This window comes from Emys orbicularis, chromosome 10 (assembly GCF_028017835.1).
Source record: "Emys orbicularis isolate rEmyOrb1 chromosome 10, rEmyOrb1.hap1, whole genome shotgun sequence".
NCBI lineage: Eukaryota > Metazoa > Chordata > Testudines > Emydidae > Emys > Emys orbicularis.
Window position 1 is genome coordinate 35,706,366 of NC_088692.1, and position 20,315 is coordinate 35,726,680.

General features: G+C 57.8%; 1 protein-coding gene across 1 annotated transcript in view; it reads right to left on the reverse strand.

Annotated features, from left to right (window-relative positions):
• Positions 1-2,246: 2,246 nt before the first annotated feature.
• Positions 2,247-20,315, reverse strand: part of LOC135884611 (maestro heat-like repeat-containing protein family member 1) — a 32,875-nt gene continuing 14,806 nt past the window's right edge. Inside the window, exons 12-36 of the mRNA XM_065412034.1 lie at positions 19,859-20,000; positions 19,343-19,392; positions 18,911-19,018; positions 18,633-18,749; positions 18,301-18,426; positions 17,392-17,538; positions 16,072-16,191; positions 15,306-15,385; positions 14,682-14,820; positions 13,843-13,938; positions 13,242-13,346; positions 12,984-13,110; positions 12,483-12,577; positions 12,098-12,247; positions 11,258-11,412; positions 9,797-9,953; positions 9,540-9,706; positions 8,724-8,855; positions 8,465-8,579; positions 7,949-8,104; positions 7,583-7,765; positions 7,074-7,226; positions 6,086-6,220; positions 5,742-5,811; positions 2,247-2,326 (exon numbers count right to left, since the gene is read on the reverse strand). Of these exons, the coding sequence (XP_065268106.1) occupies positions 2,247-2,326; positions 5,742-5,811; positions 6,086-6,220; positions 7,074-7,226; positions 7,583-7,765; positions 7,949-8,104; positions 8,465-8,579; positions 8,724-8,855; positions 9,540-9,706; positions 9,797-9,953; positions 11,258-11,412; positions 12,098-12,247; positions 12,483-12,577; positions 12,984-13,110; positions 13,242-13,346; positions 13,843-13,938; positions 14,682-14,820; positions 15,306-15,385; positions 16,072-16,191; positions 17,392-17,538; positions 18,301-18,426; positions 18,633-18,749; positions 18,911-19,018; positions 19,343-19,392; positions 19,859-20,000 (3,105 nt within the window). The remainder of the gene's footprint in view (positions 2,327-5,741; positions 5,812-6,085; positions 6,221-7,073; positions 7,227-7,582; positions 7,766-7,948; positions 8,105-8,464; positions 8,580-8,723; positions 8,856-9,539; positions 9,707-9,796; positions 9,954-11,257; positions 11,413-12,097; positions 12,248-12,482; positions 12,578-12,983; positions 13,111-13,241; positions 13,347-13,842; positions 13,939-14,681; positions 14,821-15,305; positions 15,386-16,071; positions 16,192-17,391; positions 17,539-18,300; positions 18,427-18,632; positions 18,750-18,910; positions 19,019-19,342; positions 19,393-19,858; positions 20,001-20,315) is intronic.

Here is a 20,315-nt window from a genome sequence, read left to right on the forward strand (position 1 = left end):
TTAGGATCGCCATAATAGTGTTTTGCTTTTTAGAAACCTCGCTCTCTCCGCGGACGCAGATGCAGCTTGACGATCACCTTGCCGAAGCGAAATGAGACGCGTCTGTTCTGATCTGTCTTTATTTCAATGGTGATGGTGTCGATGTGGTGTTTACTGACAGGGACGTAATGAGGTTTATCGTAGGTGATGGTAACAAACTCGTTGTTCCTTCCTTGGACAGGGATGCAGCGTAACAGGGGAACAGAAAAGTCCCCCACAAACTGGTGTTCTACGATATCCGTGTTCAGATACAAGGAGTTAAAACCCCCTGTGATGTTTGCTGAGAAGGGGAATTTTTGGATGCTGCGCTTGGGGCCCAAACCCAGAATGTTAGCTAGCTCCCCACCGGCAGAAAACATATATGTAAAATCAGCAGATTTAAGTCTAACTTTTCTACCCACAGGGTCGTAGTTCATGACCACCTCAGGGGGTCCGGGATGACGAGCCACGGCGCTGTGCGTATGATCCAGTAATTTGGGTGTGGTCGAGTAATAACCTCGTTGTAGGATGAAATTCCACGTCATATCTCCAAAGGTGATTTCGAAAGGGGTGTCTTTGTTGATAGTATTCCAGCTGTGCGGGTATTGTATTTCCACTAACCCCACCTCCCAGGCACCCGGGAGATCCAAGGGCTTAATTAGCCGTATTGTAAAGTTGGAGCTGGTGTTTTGGGGGAAAACTGCAGAGCTGGCATTGCTGGGCAAAGTAATGTAAAACCCGCCATCGCTCATTTCTCTCTCTCTCTCTCTCTGTCTTTGCAGGAGGAATCGTTTTTGTTCGTGTCTAAATGTCACAGAGTTGAGAAGCTTCCACCCAGCTGTTAAACTTATCGGGCCACCCCAACCATTTCACCAGTAGCTGCTTTTTTCTCCCTTTTCCTTTCTCCGCTAGAACTTTTTCAATCCTGTAAATCCTGTCTCGTTTGGGGTTTACTTTTTGTAATTCTTCAGGGTAAAAAGATCCAGTAACTGCCTCACCCTCGTAATCTTTTAATCGGTATACAGGTCTCTGGCCCCTGGTTACAGCTTCATCCATTATGAATATCTCATCGGTAAACGTCTGTTCATAACCTTTTTCAAAAGCTCCTTTGGTTTTAGATAGTCTTACGTGGTCACCTTTTCTAAAAGGGGCAACAACCGGTTTTATTTTAAAACCATCTCCGTAAACCGTTTTCCATACCTTCAGAGAATTTGAAGGATTAACATCAGCGGGTCTGGTATGTATAGTTCTGTGAAAGCTCTGGTTGTAACTCTTTATAAAATCAGGTAACACGTCAATATAGCGAAAAGTGTAATGGGCTGTAAAATATCTCCACATCCTAGTTTTTAAAGTTCTGTTAAATCGCTCCACAACCCGTGCTTTGACTTCATTATTAGTAACAAAATGGTGAACTCCATGCCGCTTTAACAATCTGCTTAAAGGTTTGTTTAAAAATTCTTTCCCCTGATCGCTTTGTAATTTTTGAGGCACGCGACCTGCGCTGAAAATAGCTTTAAAGGCCTTGGATACCTCACCACTCGTCTTGTCTTTTAGGCCTAAGGCCCAGGCATATTTGGATAGAATGTCTATCACTGTTAACATGTACTTAAAACCGCTGTTGTGTTTGGAGAACCGGTGCATATCCACCAAATCTGCCTGCCATTGCGCATCCACATCTGAAACAATGGTCTTGTTTCTTTTAAAACGTATTCGAGCCGGTTTGTGTAAAGTGTAAGCATCCTGGTTTCAAAGCCAAGCACTTACCTGTCTTCTATTTAAAGTTTTACTATGCCTTTTGATCACTTGAAAAAGAGGGTTCACCCCGCCGAAGCTCCCAACTTCCCCGGGGGTGTAATATATTTTCTTTAACAGAGCCGTGTGTGTAGACATGACTGTTACTGGTACCGTCTTTTACTAACACAAGTATGGAGGGGGACACATTCATATTGACACATTTAAATAAGTTTTATTAATGGCCTGGTTTAACACAACCTTTTACAGCCGCCTGTAAAAATGGACGCCATAACCCCTACCATAAGGGAGTCTGAGCTGGTTCATTCTTCCAATGTGTAAGTTCTCAAAGGCCTCTAGAAAGGCATCGTCGAGCTGTTGAGAGATTTTTCAGAAAAGAAACAGTGTAAGCACCCCCACTGCTTGTTTTTAGATTTACGTAATCCCGGGTCGGTTCCTAACCCCATTACACCCCATCCTCAACCATCACTTCTTAATCATTCCTTTATCTGAGCGAAGTCTTTTCCGTTCACCTGTTCCGCCGGTGACTCCTCCAAGCCATGATCGCCTTCCACCTCTAGGGGGGTGGACAATGAGAGGCCGTCACACTCATCGGGGTGCCTCACGAAGGTTTGGGTTTCGGGTCGGGTTCCTGCGTATCCATCAACGGTTGAGTCAAAGGGCCCCCGTCGGAACTGTTGCTGATGTAGCGTTTTCTCCACACAAGTCCAAAGGTGCTCAGGGGTAAAACTAAGTCCGAAGTTCTCACGCGGGTGGTGGAGGAGTCCATGTTTCCACGATTTCTAAAACACGCGTTCTTGGTAAAAGATGGCCTCTTCTGCCTGGCGCTGGGAGTTATGGGGTGATGGTGCTGCGCTCTGATTGGCAGAGGGCACTGGGAGGAGTTCTTAGAGGGGTCACACGACCCTCTTCTGGGCAGTTGACCCTGTCCCAGAACCTGCCCTAGTTTGGTCACATATGCTCTCGGGGCGGTCCTATGCAGCCGAAACCCATCGCGATTGGTAGAGGGCGATGGGAGGAGTTCTTAGAGGGGTCACACGAACCACTCCTGGACGGGCCACCCTGCCCCCAAATTCCTCCCCGTTGGTCAAATCTCCTCTCGGGGTGGGCCACAACGGCTGAAACCCCTCCTGATTGGTAGAGGGAGGTGGGAGGAGTTGTTAGAGGGATCACATGACCCACTTCTGGACAGGTCGCCCCGCCCCGGAACTCTCCCTGATTGGTCAAATCTCCTCTCGGGGCAGAGCTATGGGGGAGAAACCCATCCTGATTGGTAGAGGGCAGTTGGAGGAGCTCTTAGAGGGGTCACATGACACACCTTGCATCCAGTCATGTGGCCGCCTTGACCGTGGAAGTACTACCCCCATGGGGCAGGACTTCTGTGACAGATGGGCAGGTTTTAAGGGGTCAAGGGGTGGGGTTAGGGTTTGACTGACGATAGGGCCCTTCCTCCTGATTGGTAGAGGGAGGTGGAAGGAGTTGTTAGAGGGGTTACATGACCCACTTCCGCCCCGGTACGCCCCCTGATTGGTTAAATCTCCTCTCGGGGCGGTCCTACAGGGGCGAAACCCATCCAGCTCGAAGAAGTGTGTGTGGGGGGGTTACTTTGTAAATTATCAGCTTGGTCCAGGCCCACCTCTGCTGCTATCTCAAGCCCTGATGGTACCTCTAGTACTAGAAGAGAACCGGTCTGGGACAGATCTCTCTCCAACAACCTGTGTGATAAAGGCAGAAGATGCACACACAAAAATATTAGCTTCTCAGCAATGTCCTTGTCGTCTTTAATTGCTCTCTTGAATCCACCCCTTCTTTCACAGGCTTCTGATCTCCTTAAAGTGTTTTTTTTAGGGTTTGTCTATAGCCCTTCAGTTATTTGCTCTTCACAAGCCATCTTAGCACTTCTACTTTCCCGCTTACATGCTACCTGCTGTAATTTAGGCTTCTGTTTACTCCCCATCCTGCATCTTTTAAAGAACTTGTTCAGCTCAAATAAACTCTTGACTCTTGCTATTATTAGTGGCCTTGCTGGTTAGGAGCTCGCTTCACTACAAAGCCAATGTAAAGAACTCAAACTCCCTCTCCCTAAGCAAGAGCTGCCCCCCCGCAGTTTGTGCTCCGAGGGGGGCAGGAGAGTCGCTTTTTAAAGGGAGTTTTCTGACAGCCAGGGTCACATGTTGGGCCAGCCCAGGCCCTGCAGCCGGAGTGAAGGAAATTCTGGCTGCAGCAGCCTTATTCCTCTCTTACTGTGTGGATTGGGGCTGTGAGAAGTGACGCTGGGTCTGCTTGCGGCCTGCAGTTCAGCCTGCGACTCTACGCCACCCCCTGCCCACCCTTCTTGGGCTGACTGCAGCCTCTCCAGGTATTTAAGCACCAGGCCTAGGCTAGCCTGCTCAGCACCTGGCTGGGTTCTGCCTAGTGAGCAGCTGGCAGGGTCAGCCTCTGACAGAACTAATGCCTGTGATGCGGGGGAGGGGTTGGACTGCACACTCCAGCCCTGGGATGTGTTTCCTCAGCACCTGGCTCTGTTTCCTCAGCTCTGGTGCAGCCCTTTGGGGCATGATGAGCTGTTGAAGACAGGGAGGCTCAGAGCTAGAATTTCGTATCCCCATAAGCATAGCTGGGGCGGGGTGGGGGGTTGGGGTGGGGTCAGCTGCTCCGTGCGTGCAGGGGCTCTTGGAGCTGCCTCTTGCAGGGGGCGGGCAGCAATCCAGGCTGGGTTCTGCACAGTTAGCACCAAATGAGGCTCGGAGCAACCCCCGGCCTCGCCCTTGGCTGGGGCTGCTCAGAGTCCCTGCCCGCGGCACCGCAGCTGGTGAGGGATTAGGGGGAAAAGTCTCCTCCAGCAGTCGGGTCTCCCACAGGAGGTGGTTTCCCTCCCTCTTGTGGAGTCCACCCCCTCTCTGCTTGCCACTGCCCCCTGCCTGCCAGGAACGACTCACTTCTGACTCCCAGATCCTGCTGACCAGCCATGGCTCCTGCCTGGGCCAGGATGGGAACACCCCACAGGGCAGGGAGTTTCAAACTATAGCCGGGGAGAAGATACCCCAGAACCAGCCCCGAGGGTTTTCTCCCTGCTCCTACGCTCTGCAGGTCACTCCAACTGGGTTCTGGCTCCCAGCCACCATGCGATGTGGCTGCTGCCCCCTGCCCCGATTTCCCCCCGCCCCTCCTCCCAGCACAGCAATACCCCTCAGCCGTGACTCACAGCAGGGTGGGTGGTCCAAGCCTCCTGCTCTTCTCTGGCTTCAATTGCCCATCATGTATCCTAGGGGAGGCAGGTGGGCCTGGTTATTTAACAGCATGCAGGGCAGCAGCCACCGCTTGTATTTCTGTCTTTCAAGGTGCCCCCCACCCCCAATCCATCCGGGCAGAGGAGGGGAAGGAGCTGGGTGGAGAGTCAGTCTCCAAGATTATTAGGATCATTTTGCCTTTGGCCTCGTGCCCCACAAAGGCCAGGAGAGGTGTTGTGCACACAAGCCCCACTGGGAGTTGGCGTGAAGCACAGTGTGACAGAGCTGCTGCCCTGGCTCTTTGCCTGCATGGCTGGTGGTAGCTGGGGTGGGCAGGGCTGGGGCTTCCTGTGAATCTCTGCCCTCCCTGTACAGGCTGCAGGGGGACCTGGCTGGGGCCAGTGCCTCGTGCGGGGTGGGGTGGGGGGGAACCAGGGTGAGACCTTTGGGAGGCAGGATCTCTCCCTCGGGCCTGCTCCTACTGCAGGTGCCGGGCTTGCCCAGGGCCAGGACAGAGGAGACCCTCTGGCCGCAGAGCCCTCCCGCATCTGGCTGCAGGGAGTCTTGCTTCCCCCTTTGTCCCAGGGAGATGGGAAGGGGTGGGGGGGAGTTGGGTGTGTTTGTGTGTGGACAAAGGAGGCCAGCCCCTCCCCGCTGTTGGCAGTGTGCATGTGGCACTGGGCCCCGGACTCATGGGCCAGGGAGGGATAATAGGAAGTAGAGCTCCAGCTCTTTTCTTACCTATCAGCTGCTGGGCAGCTGCTGCTCTCAGGGCAGCCTTCTTGCTCAGCCTCCCTGGGCAGTCCTGGAGCTGGGAAGCCAAGAACCCAGTTAGTCCCAAGCCACACATCCTCCCCAGGCTGAGGGGAGCTGCCTGCTAGGGAGGTGAGGAACCCCTGGCTGTCAGAGCCCTCTCCCTCTTGACTCCTCCCATGGGACAGAGATGACTTGTACAGGAGCCATCCTCAAGGGTGGGGGATGGGGCTGAGTCAGTGAGGGGGCTCCCTGGAGCAGGGAAGCTCCCTGTGTGCTTAGGTCCTCCCACCCCCCTGTCCTGCAGGGCCCACACCCCAGAGCTCACTCACCAGGGTCCTGCAGGCTTCGTTCAGGAAGGCGGGGATGGCGGGGGCCGCCCCCTCAGCTAGCTGGCTCTGCACGAGCGTGCGCAGGGGCTGGTAACTGAGGAAGGGTGCGCAGTGCAGCAATGCCACCCTGCACGCCTGCCGGAGAGGGCGAGAAGGGAGCTGGGTGAGTTCCTGAGCGCAACGGGCTGCCAACTCGCAGGCTCTGCGTGGCTTGGGGAGACTCCGCTGTGCAGGAGCAGCAAGGAGCCACCTCTTTGCAGAAACTCCTCTGGCCTGACGGTTGTTCCCCAGGCCCCCACAGCCCCCATCTCCAGCTTGGCTGGGTTGAGGGGTTGAGGGGAGCCAGGCCTGAGTGCTGGGGCCGGGGAGGGACACTCCTGGAACAGAGAAGGGGCCATTCCCTGTGGGTCCCCGGTGGGCGGTTAACAGCACTGCCCAGTGACCAACGTACTTGGCCTCCCCTCAATCCCAGGCACTATTGGGGGCTGCTACTCGGCTGGGGCGCAGGTGGTGGTGGGATTTCTGCAGGAGGCTGGTCATTCCCAGACAGGAGCTAGCACACAAGTGAGGGCAGGGCAGCAGCAATGGAGACCCAGTAGGCCTCAGCGACCTGCCCTTCCCTGTGGCCCTGCTTGGGTTAGGTCACTTGCTAGGGGCCAGAGATAGACCTGGACCTGGCCACTAAACAGGGCAGGATGTAAAATGGAGCCACAGCCGTGGAGAGGCTGGCTGGGCAGGGAGGCTGGAGGTGCCTGTGGGGAATGGAGGAGGAGAAGGAAACCCCACAGATCTACCCCACAGCTACACTCTGAGGGCTGGAAGAGCTCTGTGTGGGGTGGGGGAGGGCTGGATTAGTGGGGGGTCCTGGGTGCCACAGGGCAGCACTGAGGAGATCTGGGGCTTGGAGGGGGGAGTTTGCACCACCCTTGCCATGTTGTTAGAATGCCCCCAGCCACCCCTGCCCCTATGAGCCCTCAGCTGCACTCACCTGGGCCACCTGGGGGTCCCCGTCCTGTAGGTGGATGAGCAGCGTCCCCATGCTCTTCTCCACCTCAGCCCCAAAGAGGGATGACTTCTTGGAAACAAATTTGCTGAGGTGGCCAAAGAGCTCCATGGAGGCCCGCCTCAGGTCGCTGTTCTCCTGCAGACAGGGGTGCAGCGTGGTTAGAGGGGACAGGCTCAGGCCCTCACATGCTTTGGGAATCAGCCTGGCAGCTGCGGAGCCCGGAGACGTTTCAGCTAGTTCAAATGACAGGACAATTCTCTGCAAACTCCCCTCCTTCCTGCTGGGCCCTAGGGCTGCTGAACAATTGTGGGCCCAGGGCCCAAGCATGATTGTATCCCTGCCTTCCCTAGCAGAGGAGCTGAGCTGCCCCACAAATCCAGGAATGTGCCTGCATCGGACACTGAGCCCCCTCCACGTGAGGGCAGGTCCTGAGCATCTCCCCCTATGGGGTGCCCTATAGTGCCATGGGGCCTGCCCTGCTTGGTACTTACATCCTCAAAGAACGTTCTCGCCTGCAGGGCCAGCGGGACGGCGACGTGAGCCTTCAGAGGCGCCTTGGGGTCCCGCAGCATCCAGCAGAGCCCTTCCATGGCTTCCAGAATGGTGCGGGGGTCGCAACATTCGCACACGGCGCGGACAAAGCTCTCCAGGATCTGGTCTCGCTTTTTCCTGACCTGCAGAGAAGGGGTTGGACGCCACTCGGTGAGCAACGCTCTGTCAGCCTGAGTGTAACCAGAGTCTGGGCAAGTCAGCCTACAGCCTAGTCTGCTCCATAGGAGCCACAGGCTGGGGAGAAGGGGAACCAGGCGCTTCCTACCCAGCCCTCTCTGCCTAGTCTCCTGCCATTCCAGACCCACCTTGTCCGGGAACTCGGTCACTGCGTTCCTGAGGCCGTGCAGCGCTCTGCCTCGAACGTGGATGTTGCTGTCCTCTGTCCGCTGCAGCATGGCCTTCACCACCTGCTTCCGCATTGCCTTGGGCTCATTCTCCATCAGCAGGGGGCTGCCGAGGAACTAAAGGGACCGAAAGGAGCTGTCAGAGAGGGCTGGGTGAGGCCAGTGGGTCCTAGCCCGGCAGGAGCAAGGGGAAGGGAGTATGATCAGGGGCCAGGAGGTGACATAGATCCGTACCGACTGCTGTTCACGAGGGGCTGGCTTCAGCTGAGCTTAACAGAAGTGACATGTGCAGGGCAGAGCGCTCCCTCTGCTTCCAGTGGGGTGCTCCCAAATCCCACCACAGAGCCCCCAGCAGAGGGATTAATTTACAAGCAATACACCACCAGGACCATCTCTCATTGGCTGACCAGCTATTGGCCCCCTGTTCCATCAGCTTCTGGGCTTGGCTAACCCTCCCCCCTGGTCTTTCAGGCTCACCTCTGCGAACAGGGCGGTGCAGGCCATGCGTTCACCCTCCTGACTGGCCTGGAGGCTGGGAAGGAGAAGCTGTGGGATGCTCTTCAGGGCCAGGTTTGGGTGGGTCACTATGGCCCTGGGAGAGAACAAGAGTTCGTGTTGATGTGTGCATGACAATCCTGCACATGCCGGAATCCGGCCCGGTCCCGGCCACCCCCCCCCATCTCTGCCCCACTGGGCTCCAGAGTGAGAACGTGACTCCTCCAGCCTCTGTCCTCACCTGCTAAGGAGAGTGAACCCCTCGGGCTGGGCCTCCTCCAGCAGCTGCCAGCCTCGCTCCTGGTCCATTAGCTCCACAGCTGGCTGACTGCCCCTGAGGCGCAGCACCCGCGCCAGGGCCTGCACGGCCATGCTGCGAAGAGAAGGAGGCAGGAGATGGTGATGCGGGGATTCCTGCTCTCTGGGCGGGGTGGGGGGGGCAGGACTCCCTTGCTGCAGCACTGAAGGGATCAGGGTGAGCCTAGAAGCTGCCCCACTTCTGCCTTTGGTTCTCCCCCCGCAACTGTGGGGGCAGGGGGGAGTGTCTGCAGATGTGACCTTTGCTCTCCTCCAAAGATGTGAAAATTGCCCCCCCTACCCCGCCCAGGAAACTGACCCTGGGGAGAAAAGTACATGCAGTGCCCCCCTGAATGCCCTGCTGCCCTGAGCCCTGCCCCCCAGGGCCCACTGCAGAAAAGGGGTGAAGTGGCTCAGTGACAGGCCGGGCCTGTCCCAAAGCCTTCAAAGTAGACAGTAAATAGAGACAGCAGCCAGCTCTGCCCTGCTCCCCAGCTCTGCTCCCCCTCCCCCCACCCCCGGCTCAGCTCCCTCATCACCCTGCTGAGCTGCCCACTCTGAGGAGCTCTCCGGCTCCCTGAGTATCCGGGGGCAGTTCTGCCCGCTCCTAAGCACGAGAAGCCTGGCTGATCTGAACCCTCGGTCCCCCGAAGGTGTCGGGGGTCCCTGGACAACGAAGGTCCAAGCAGGAAGCTTCCCCCTCCTAGGGGCTAGCCCAGACACTGCGTGGGTGCTGGGATCCATCGGCCCCACACATTACCTGCGTGGACTGGTGTCACTGGGCAAGTCCTGCTGGGCTCCCGAGAGGTGCCGTGCCGGGGGGCAGGCGATGGCGAGGAAGCAAGAGGCGAACAGGTCGTCCTCGCGTCCCTCCAGCGTGTCCGCTTGCCCCAAGGCCCCGATCAGCTCCCACAGGCCGCATGTGGTCTGGAAGGGAAAAGATACAGTCAGAAGACCGTGGCCGTGCGCAGAATGCAGCCGGGAAAGAGGGCTGAAATGCCAGCGATGGGAACTTACCGCCGGGGGCAGCCGGGCTGGCTGGGGGCAGCTCCTGTCCTGGGTCTGTCCAGGGTTAGCCCGGCCCTTCTCCGGGCTGTCGTACAGCAGGATGTGCAGTACCTCCCTGGTCAGCATGGGGTCTGCACCTAGGAATCTCCAGATGGCCTTGATGTGGCTGTGACGAACAGAGGGACGGCAGGTAAGGAATTCACACAGAGGACGGGCCCAGTTGGTACACACCGGGGATGATGCCCTCCGAGGGGTGACGGGCCAGAAGCAGCAGGTTGAGCCTGCTGGTGGCTGACCTCAAGGCCCTTCAGGCACTGTCCAGTCCTAAGGGGTTCATACCCTCCTGCCTGGGCACTGCCAGGGGGCGCTGTGTCACAGAAAGGGATGGGTGGACTTGGCCAGACTCACTTCTCCCAGCTCGGGGGCCCCCTCCCTCCCTTGCTGCCTTCTCCTGATGGGAACCAGAGGGGCTGGGGTTAGAGCCCCCATGGGGGAAAGCAGTGACTCTGGGCTCAGGGGTGGGGGCTGGTGTGAGGAGGTGCCCACCCTTGGGAGGGGCTAGGGCTAGGTGCTGGGCTGGATCTCCTGAACTGCGGGGGGGGGGCACAGAGTGGGAGCTGCGGCCAAGGAGAGCAGGAGCTCCTTCCCCATGGGGCAGAGAGTGGGGGGTTCAGGAGGAACAAGGCTCCAGTTCTGGCCACGCCATGGCTCTGGGGTGGGGGGTTTGGAGAAGGCTGTAAAATGGGCTCTGTGCTTGTCGGCTCTGGGCAGGATGCAGGGAAGGCGCTGCTGGCCCAGGGGAACCTGGCAGGCTGGTGAATCGGAGAAGACCAGCCCCTAGGGGTGGGATGAGACGTCTAAAAGCGTGCGGTGATGGGGAAGATACCAGGCTGGGATTCCAGGGGGGAGAGGGCATTTCCCAGCTGGGGGGAGGGGGTGCCCCTGCGGGGACATGCTCAGTGTAGGGGCGTCTGTGGGGGCAATGCAGTTAGGTTGGCCCCTCTCCTGCCTCAGCCTGGAGGGATGCCCTGCCGGGAGCGGGGGGCCATGCTGACAGAGGGGGTGACCCTACTCACATGGGGTCTCTCCTGGTCTGTGTAGTGATGGGGGGGGGGGGGGGGGCTGGAAGACTGTTCTGGCCTCCAGCCAGCCAAGCCATTGCACAGCCGAACCGGGATGGGGTGGACTGGTTAGCAGTGCACAGAACGAAGTGGGGGAGGGTGACAGCTGTGTTAGGAATAGCTCAGCTGGGGGAGCCCTGAGCCGGGGGTCCCAGAGCACACGGAGCCCTCCAAGGGACAGGGAGGCTAATGGTGACAGCATGCCGGGGCAGGGCTGTTCCCTGGGGGCCTGTGTGCAAGGGGAGGGGCTGTGCTGCATGTAACCGTGGTGCTGTGGAGTGACCCCATTAAGGGGGGGCTCGGAGGCCGGAGGGGGGTGTTCTATCTTTTCCCTGGGGCCGGCGCTCACCGTTTGTAAGGCCAGGGCATCTTCAGGAGGATGCTGACCGCGGTCTTGGTGTGTTGTCTGGCCAGTAGGTGGAGAATGTCTCTCGTCCCATCACTCAGCCGCCCCCCCCGGGGTGGGCTCAGTGTGTAGGAAAGAGCCGCCTGGAGATCCTGCACCTGCGGAGGCAAAGCAGGGGCTGAGACCCTACCCCCGCTGTAGGTGGGTGGCAGGCAAGGGCCAGGAGGAACTGGGCAGGCTCAGAAACAAGGCAGCGGTCACATGGCCCGGCGGAGGCCATGGATAAACTCTCCTAGCGAGTGACTGAGCCGAGGGGGGTTCTGGGTTCGGTACCTTGAAACCCCCACCCGTGATCCAGCACCGTAGAACTAAGGGTCCCAATCCCGCTGCCCAGTGACACCCCACCCCCCGGATATCCCGGCTGTACCTCCCCTTGTGACAACATGCCTGGGCTGCTTCAGCACCAGAGTGGGATCTAAGCGTCTGGGATGCATTTCCATCCTGTACGTCAATCCATGCCCACTGGGCAAAGAGTCAGTGGACACGGGGGACCCCACCGCAGGCTCTGTTCCTCCAGCTGGGGGATGGGTCTGGAGATAGGGCACATTTCCCAGGGAGTGAGCTGGGCAAGCCAGACTCCTGGGATCAAAGCCTGAAAACCATTACAGGGCCGTGCCCAGCGGCCCCCTTGCAGACAGGGCATGGATGGGTCCCATTGATCAATGATGGTGAGAAGGGATGTCTCCCCTCCACATCCTCCCTCGTGCCCCAGGAATTCTAGGCACGGGGCAAGATGGAGCTGCTCGAGATGTCAGCATGGTGCCTCCAATGCCCAGCCATTACTTGGCCCTGCAGCTCTGATTCTTGCTCTCCAAGCACCGCCTCCATGACACCAGCCAGCTGGTCTGCACACTCCTCCTTCTCCAGCAGGCCCACCAGCAGGGTGAAGCTGAAGGGCATGAGGTCACTCGACTGCAGGTGCTTCGCGATGAGCTGCAGGGAAAGGCACAGGCCGAGTGTGAGCAGCGAGCCCCGGCCCGGGGAGGTGGGTTTGCTCTTCGGGGAACGGGGACAGAGGCACTGGCAGCCTGTGCCCAGAGCTATGTGAGTGGGCACTGGAGCCCATACCCAAGAATTTCCATCTGCCGGCTCCTCATCGAGGGAAGGAGACAATAACCCCCCTTTCCCATGTGTGTGTCTGTCTCTCCAGCCACAGTCTTTTACTCACCATAGCAACATGGACAGGGTTCTCTCTGCAGCTGGCATCCTTCTGCGTCTTGCTCAGCACGCTCACCACCGCCCCGGTCTTGGTGTACACGACAGCTGCACAAGAAACCACCAGTGCTCAGGCAGAGCTCTCGGGGCCGGATTCTTCCCCCTCCCCTTCGAGACAGATCAGAGGTGCCAAAGAGCCAGACTCCGGCCGCAGCTGGGAACGACCAGCTAGGGTGAGCTCTCAGCTGGCTTCTGGGCCAACTGCCCACCCTTCACACTGATGTAGAAGGTGTGTTGGGGCTGGGGTGGGATCAGGGGAGGTCCCAGATGGTCCCAGGCACCTGGTGAAGGGCAGATGCCAGGTCAGCCCGGTAGGTACCAACCCACTTCTGCTCTGTGTCCCTCTGGTCAGGGCTGCGATGAAGGCGCCATGTTCTCTCTGCAGCCCTGCTCGCTAGGTAACGGCCGGGGCTGTGAAGGCTGAGAAGTGGTGACTGCTTCCGCTCTATCTTACCTTTGCAAGGCGTGAAGAGCCAGTAGAGAGCCTGAGATGCCCAGTATCTGGTGGCCTCCTGAGCATCGAAGGCCTGGCTTGTCAGCAGCCCGGCCATGTAGCCCTGCTCTGCCATGGGTTTCAGGTCCTAATGGGCCACCAAACAGAAATTGAGGACATAGGTCGGGGCGAGCCCAGCTCTGTCTGTATTTCCCCCCCCCCCCCGCTTCCCGTGAGTGCTGGGAGGGGGCGGGGGGCAGCAGGGTCTGCGCTGCTCACCTCGGTGATGGCTTTGAAGCGGTAGAACATGAAGAGCCGGGCGCTGGCTCTCACAGCTCGGCTCCTCTCCTGGGCCCGGGGAGAGCAGATCCATGGCTGCAAGTGCTGGGGAGCAGGGAGAAAGTGGTGTGAGCGGCAGCAATGCCGGGGCGACCTCCAGAACCTGCTTCCCGCCCCAGCAGGGAGAGGACATGGAGCATTTAACCTCTTCTCCTCCACTTCCGGACACTGGAACTCAGCGCTCCTCTCCTGTCTGGGGGGCGTTGGCACAGGTCTGAGGGTCTTGGGCTCAGCGCTTTGAGGATTCTCCCCATTGATCCTGTAGGGTCTCGGGGCTGTTTCCTTCAGGGGAACAGGGGCTCCAGGCCAAATGTAGGAGGCCAAAGTGACACCGCTGGAGCAGGACTAGGATTGTCTTGCTGGATCCCAGGGTTGGGTGTATGCCCCATGGGGACTGGCTAGTTCACAGCAGCTGGGAGGCCTGCTCAGCCCCCTCGGGATCAACTGGAGCCTTCCTTCTTGTGGTTCGGGTAGAACCTGACCAGCTGGCCCATCCCCAGATGGCCAGTGCGAATGGGCCCCTCCCCCCTCCCTATCATACCAGAAAGAGATGCAGTAGCGTGGTGGGGGTCAGGTGCTGCTCCAGGAATGTCTGCAGCACAAGATCCAGGCCCTCCCAGGGCAGTTCTTGGAGAGACTGGAGCAGAGAGAGAAGCAGGGAAGTAAATAGCAAGGGAGGTGGGGTGCACGAGGCAGGGGGACGAGTGTATCCCCCGGTCTGGAGCCAGGTGCTGTTGGTATTCGGGGTCCCTTTACCCAGGTGATACTGATCCCCCTGCACATAGACATGGGTCTCACCTGGACCACGGTCTGCCCTACCCCAAAGAATCCTTCCTCCCACCTGGGCTCCCCAACACATGTACTGAGCTGGGCTCTGGAGGGAAGGCCTCCTCCCTCCCGCTCTGGAGGGGCCCCAGCTGCCCCCCAACACCCCGCTGGCTCCCCAAGGGCTGAGCTGTTCATCCCGCTCCAGCCAATCTCTGTTTCTGTGGCAGGGCGAGTCATGGCCTAGCCGTGTGGCTGTCCCAAATCCATGCTTTGCTCCCTCTGCACCAAATGCTATTTAACGCTCTGGGCCAGAGCCTCAGCTGGTGTAAACTGGGGGTAGCTTCTAGTTCCCTGTGCCAAGAATCCAGGGTAATTCTGTACAGTCTCACAGACACTCACCTCTACAGCTGTTCTCCCTGCCAACCCCACTGCAGAGTTAACTGCGTAGCCACTTGTCACCAGCCCTTTGGAAAATAAACCGAGGGGCTGGATTCGGCTGGACACGCAGCTCTCTGCATCGGGCCAGGGTCCAGCTACTCAGCCAGGGGGGTGGCTGAGTTTCCCAGCCAAGGAGCCAGGTGGAGGCTGCAGCTTTGTCCATGCCTCACTAACCTCTGCCCGGATAGCGGAGCTTTTTGCCACCTCAGTCCCTCTCAGCTTCGCCAGGGCTGGGCGCTGAATCATGGCGCTGGTGATACAAGTGCTGATGGTCTCAGCCTCCTGTTCCTTAGACAGGCGAGGCTCAAATTTCCTGATTGGAAGGAACGGAGCAGGCGGGGCCATTAGAACGGAGACAGGTCCTGGCATGAGTCAGGTTGAGTTTGATGGCTCGAGGGACAGCTCCCTCCCTTAGCAGCAGAGCTCCAGGGGGCATCTCCAGCAGAGCCACCGCCTAGGGAATGGTCCTGTCTGGAGATGCCTATGCCCCCTGGGCCCGGCAGGGGCTCTGCTGGGGAAGCTGCTCTCCGGGGCTGATCCTGGGCCCTGCTCTGCGCCTGCACCCATTCACAGCACTTCATGCTGACGGGAGGGGCTCCCTCTTACCAGGCAATACGCAGAGATGGGGGCTGGATAAAGTGACCCGGAGGCCGAGGAGGGTATGGCCCGTTAGTGAGCCACCAGGGAGAAACATCCTCCGGTTCTTATTGCAGCTCGTCCCTCCCCCACTTCCTCTCCCTCCATCTGCCCCTCCCCGGCTGCTGGGCTCCGCAGCTGAGTCAGGCCCCATGGACGTACCCTATGTATGAGATGGCCAGCAGGGCATGCTGGTGATCGGGGCTCTGCAGCCGGGCCCGGTCCTTGACTCTGAGCATCTCCTGCAGCACAAAGCAGAGAGTCAAAGGCAAAAGAATTTGGGGGTGCCCGGTTCCTCAGCAAGACGTGGAATCTCCAAACGCAGTTTGACGCCCCCACCGACCCTCAGCCCCAGCGTGCAGTGCACTGGGGCATGGAGCTGGGAAGATGGCCTGGGAGCGGCCATGTGGCCAGAATGCAGGAGACATTCACCAGAGCCCCTATTTCGCCATTCCTGACGGCACATCTGGAAACTTCAGCATCTGCCACGGAGCAGGGAAGGGGGATCTGGGCAGAGGCGATTTTGTGACGGGGAGCATTAGAGTCCTGAAAAGCTGAGGTCAAATATTTTCCTGCAAACCAAGGGAGGGCTGCGCCTGTTAACTCCTCAGGATCATGTCCCGGAGTGAAAACCCTTGGAGTTAATCCCCAGGGCGCTTTCTGGGTGCCGGGCAGATCCCTCAGAAGTGGGATGGGGAATGGTCCCAGGTGTAAGCAGCATGAATCCGCTAATGGAAAATAGTGTCATTTCATTCCTTGGGCTGGAATCGCACCAGAAGAATCTGGCATCAGCACTGGGTTTGCAGTGCACAATGTAGAGCCCTGGGCACCGGGTCGCAAACCCAGCACATGGCCTTTAAACGCCAGAGACTGTGGCATGTGCATCTGCCCTAGGGACCCCTCCCAGGACCCAAGCATGCTCACTCACCAGCAGGGGGGACAGCACGGTGTATGTGTCCTGGCTCACCAAGGGAATCCTGCTCACTTGGGTGACAGCTTCACCCACCAGCGCGAGGCTTCTCAGAAAAGCAGATCTCACCAGTGGGTCCTGGGCTCACAGGCAGGAGGGGGAGAGAACAATGAGGAAACAGCCACAGGCAATAGAGAGCTGAGACACAAGGCTACAGGGCGAGTCTCTACAAGGGAGCTGCTGTCCTAGGCGGGATTGCCCTCACGCCCTAAGGGAAAGGACCTGGTTTGCCGAGTGGAACATCTTTGCAGTCCCTAGGCCTGTGGGTCTCCAACTATTTTTACTGATGACCCCTTTCACACAGCAAGCCTCTGGGTGTGACCCCCCTAATAAATTAAACACACATATAAATATATGTTAAAATATATTTAACACCATTATAAGTGCTGGAGGCAAGCGGGGTTTGGGGTGGAGGTTGACAACTCGCGACACCCCATGTAATGACCTCGTGACCCCCGGAGGGGTCCCGACCCCCAGTTTGAGAACCCCTGGCCTAGGGGAATATCTCTGGAGATGAATGCAAGGAATGGGCTGATTCCCAGAGGTGCTGAGCACTTGCAGTTCCCAGAGCTGTCAGTGGGCCCTGGGGCTGCTCAGCTCCCCTGACACTCAGGTCGTAATTGTCTGATCTGGGACAGGAATCTGCTGCTCTCTGCAGTTGGCTGGGCTCTCCCTACCAAGGCATCCGTTCTCCAAGGAGAACATTCAGTTAAACCAAAGTAGCATCCCCTCTCCTTTTCGCTGGGACGCGCATATGGGCATCGTAACCAGTGTAGGACTGAACGTCGGCCTCAAACCTCCGATGGCAAGAAAACAACCTAGAGTTATCTCAAAAATCCCCCTTCAGCACCAGAGCCTGTCAACCGGGCTAGGGGCCTGAATCCCTCAGTGCGCCTTTTGTGCCCAGCTACACCATCGACTGCAGTGAGTGGGGAAACGGGCCCTAAATCTTTATCTTCTGATCCCTGAGTGCAGCACAAGCCTAGAGGTACCAAACAGGGTACAGTCGTCTCTGGGACAATAGCACCAAGTGATGCTCAGTTACACTCTAACAAGGCCCAGATGGGAGTCCTTCCATTAGCTTCCATGGGCCTGGAATCAGAGAAGCTAATTGAGATGGGGCAGTCACAGAGAGTGGTGCTGTTCCCATGTCTCCTGTCCCTCCTGGGGCAAAGGGCCAGCCCTCTGAGCTGAGTTTATGCAAAGACATAGCTCTGTGCTGCTGTGCATAGCCCGGGTAGGTGCTGTGTGGGCGGTCAGGGGAGGGCTCTGACTTACGTGTGGGCTCAGAAAATAGTGGTGTCGCATGGGAGCCAGGATATTGAAGCCTATGGTCTCTAGGATGAGATCCGTGGGGCGTGAGTGGACCACGTGCCCATAGGTGAGGAGCAGGAGGCTTCTCAGCTGCTCGATGGAAGCTGGCTCCTGAGAATTGCAAAGGAAAGAGTGAGGAGAAGGGATGGCCTCCAGTTGCTCCTAACTTACAAATGGGGCCAGGGGAGGATTTTTCATCCAGCCGGCTTAGCCACCAAAGGCTACTCTGCTGAGCTGAATTGCCTGGACTCCGAGGCCCTTCCCAGCTCCCCAGGATTGGGTGGTTGAGATGACCCGGCAGCCGAAGGGGACGCACTAGCAGCTGCTTTAATTCAGCCTAGCTCCAGAGATGTCACTGGGACTACAGTGGATTGCACTGGCCCAGAGAGTTACTGGGAAGGTGGTGGTGGTGGTGCGGGGAGAGGGGGGACGCAGGTTAATGTCAGACATGCCAGCCCTGGTGAGTCTGCCAGGAAGGTCTGTGAAATAGCCCAGTTCAGGGGAAGACCAAGGGTCTGTTCTGCTGAGAAATGTGTCAGCTGGAGCTGATGGCATGGCAGTGTCTTTTGGGACCTCTCTGAGCCTTGTTTATGGGGCTGCGTGGAGCATGTCTGAGCTCCCCAGGAGATACCCTGGAGAGCTTAGACAACAGGACCCACCTTCCCCCCTGGATCCACCCCATTGTGCTGAGATTGCAACTCCACAGAGGAGTAAGGAAAGGGCTCCCTCCTCGGAGGCTGAGCCACTGCTTGGAAATTCAGCTCTTCGCTGAACAGGCTTCTGGGAAGCAGGGTCCTCCCTGGCAGGTCCCTTTACCTGCAAAGGCTGGTGAAGGGATGGATGAAAGAGCAGAGATGCTAGGTGGGACCGTACCTCCAGAGAGCCACCGGCAGAAGGCTGGAGCTGCACCCTGCTGACAAACTCTTCCCAGTGCTCCAGGATGGCGAAAACCTCATATAGCTGTTGCCTGGCACACAGCCCAAGCGCTCGGGCGAATCCCTGAGAGACAGAAAGATGGAGGTTGGGAATGCTGAGCAACAAGCCAAGGGGCCAGGATGGGCTCTCCAAGTCATTGCCATGGACATGGGTATAAGGAAGATCTTTTCAATCCACTGGACCTTGTCCAAGGCAGAACATACACATGTAGCATAGGGGATTGACAAAGAATGAGGGATCACTTGACAGTGGAGGAGCAAAGACCTCACCTCTCTTTCCTCTTCTTCTCGGAAATCGACCATCTCCACCAGAAGCCATAGCTGGGGCTTGATGCTCTCTGCTGGAAAAAACATCAGCACGGTGCCCCAGCACTTGTAGAGAAAGCTCTGCGAAAGAGACACCATCATGCTGGATGCATTGGGCACAGCCTGGCATGCACAGAGCCCACTGGGTATAGCTGTCTGCTTCACTGACCCCAAGCTGCCCCTGGTTAGCGACTGCTGTTCTGAACTAGGCACTGAACCCCAATTCCTTCCAGGACACTGACCTTGTCACCGGGCCGCTCATCACCGTAGGCCAGCTGGCGCCTGATACTAGTGATGAAACAGCCCAGCCAGGTGTGGTCCGAGATGAAGAAGAGAAGGTCTTCCAGGAACTGCCAGGGAAAGAAGAGCCAGTTAGAACCGAGAGGGGCCAAGAAACTGGTCCTCTCAATAGCTCCAGCCAGGAACCCACCACAGCTGGGAGGGGAGGGGAAGAGGGAGCGTGCACTGTCACCCCCCACGTGTCTCCTAATGCTTCTGAATCCTTGTGAGCTGCCCCTGGTGCTTCTCCAATTGCATCTGCTGGACTCAGCTGCTTCCTCTGTCCCACAATGTAGTGCTGCTGAGGGGCCTCTTAATCCTGCCTCAGCGTGGAGGGGGCTGGACTAAATGACCTCTTGAGTTCCTTTCCAGCCCTCCATTTCTCTGACCCTTACCTGCAGCAGCTGCTGCTCCCACTCCCTCTGGCAGAAGCAGGTCTTGTGATCTGGAAGAGATGGGCAGGTCAGTTTCCTTTGTGTTTAGACCCTTCTACTGAGGAGCAGCCTTCAACTTGGCTCTTGTTTGGCAGGGGGTGGGGAGGAGCTGCCAACTCACGGGCCCCGAGGGGACCCATGGCTCTTTGAAAATTGCTGATGGACAACAATGCTCCTCAGACCCAAACCCCTTGATGTGAAATACCCAGGAGTTCTGCTTGCCAAGATCCTTCCCCAGGGTGTGAGATGTCGAATGAAGGTTAGATACGGTCCTGGAAAGGATCCTGCCTGTCTAGGCATGGGGGGCTGGGCTAGATGAACCAAGGGATATGATCCTGACGTGATCCTCTCTGATTCCAAGGTCACAGCATCATATTATACTGGATTCAGAGGGAGGCCCTGGCCTCTCCCTCTCTGAGCCCAGCATCACGGTGTCCCCTCCCTTTGCTCCTGCAAGGGGAGACACTCCCTCCTCACCTTCCACATAGAGGAGCATTTCCGTCTTGTAGCTATTCCAGAACCGGCTCGACCCGGCCTGGAACATGCTCATGAGCTGGAAGAGGAGGAACATGGCTGCCCTTCTGACCTGCACCGTCATAAACGAAGACGCACCGAGCACCTGGCGGACAAAGAGGCAGAGGTGGCTGTACCCCTCCCTTGCGAGGCAGTGTGAGAAGGGAGCTCCCTACAGATGCAGGGGGAGAGCTCAGTGATGGAGGGAAGGAGACAGCAGGGAGGTGGAGCTGACAACCAGGACAGGATTGAGATGGATATTTCAGTTGATCAGGGACACTCCATGGACCAGCTATTGGCTCCTTCCATCCTCTCACTCCTGGGCTGGCTCTAGCTCAGATGAAGGGAGACAGGATTATCCAGAGGCCGTCAGGCAGCTGCTGAGTCATATCCTTGGCCTAGGTTAGAGCAGCACAAGGGG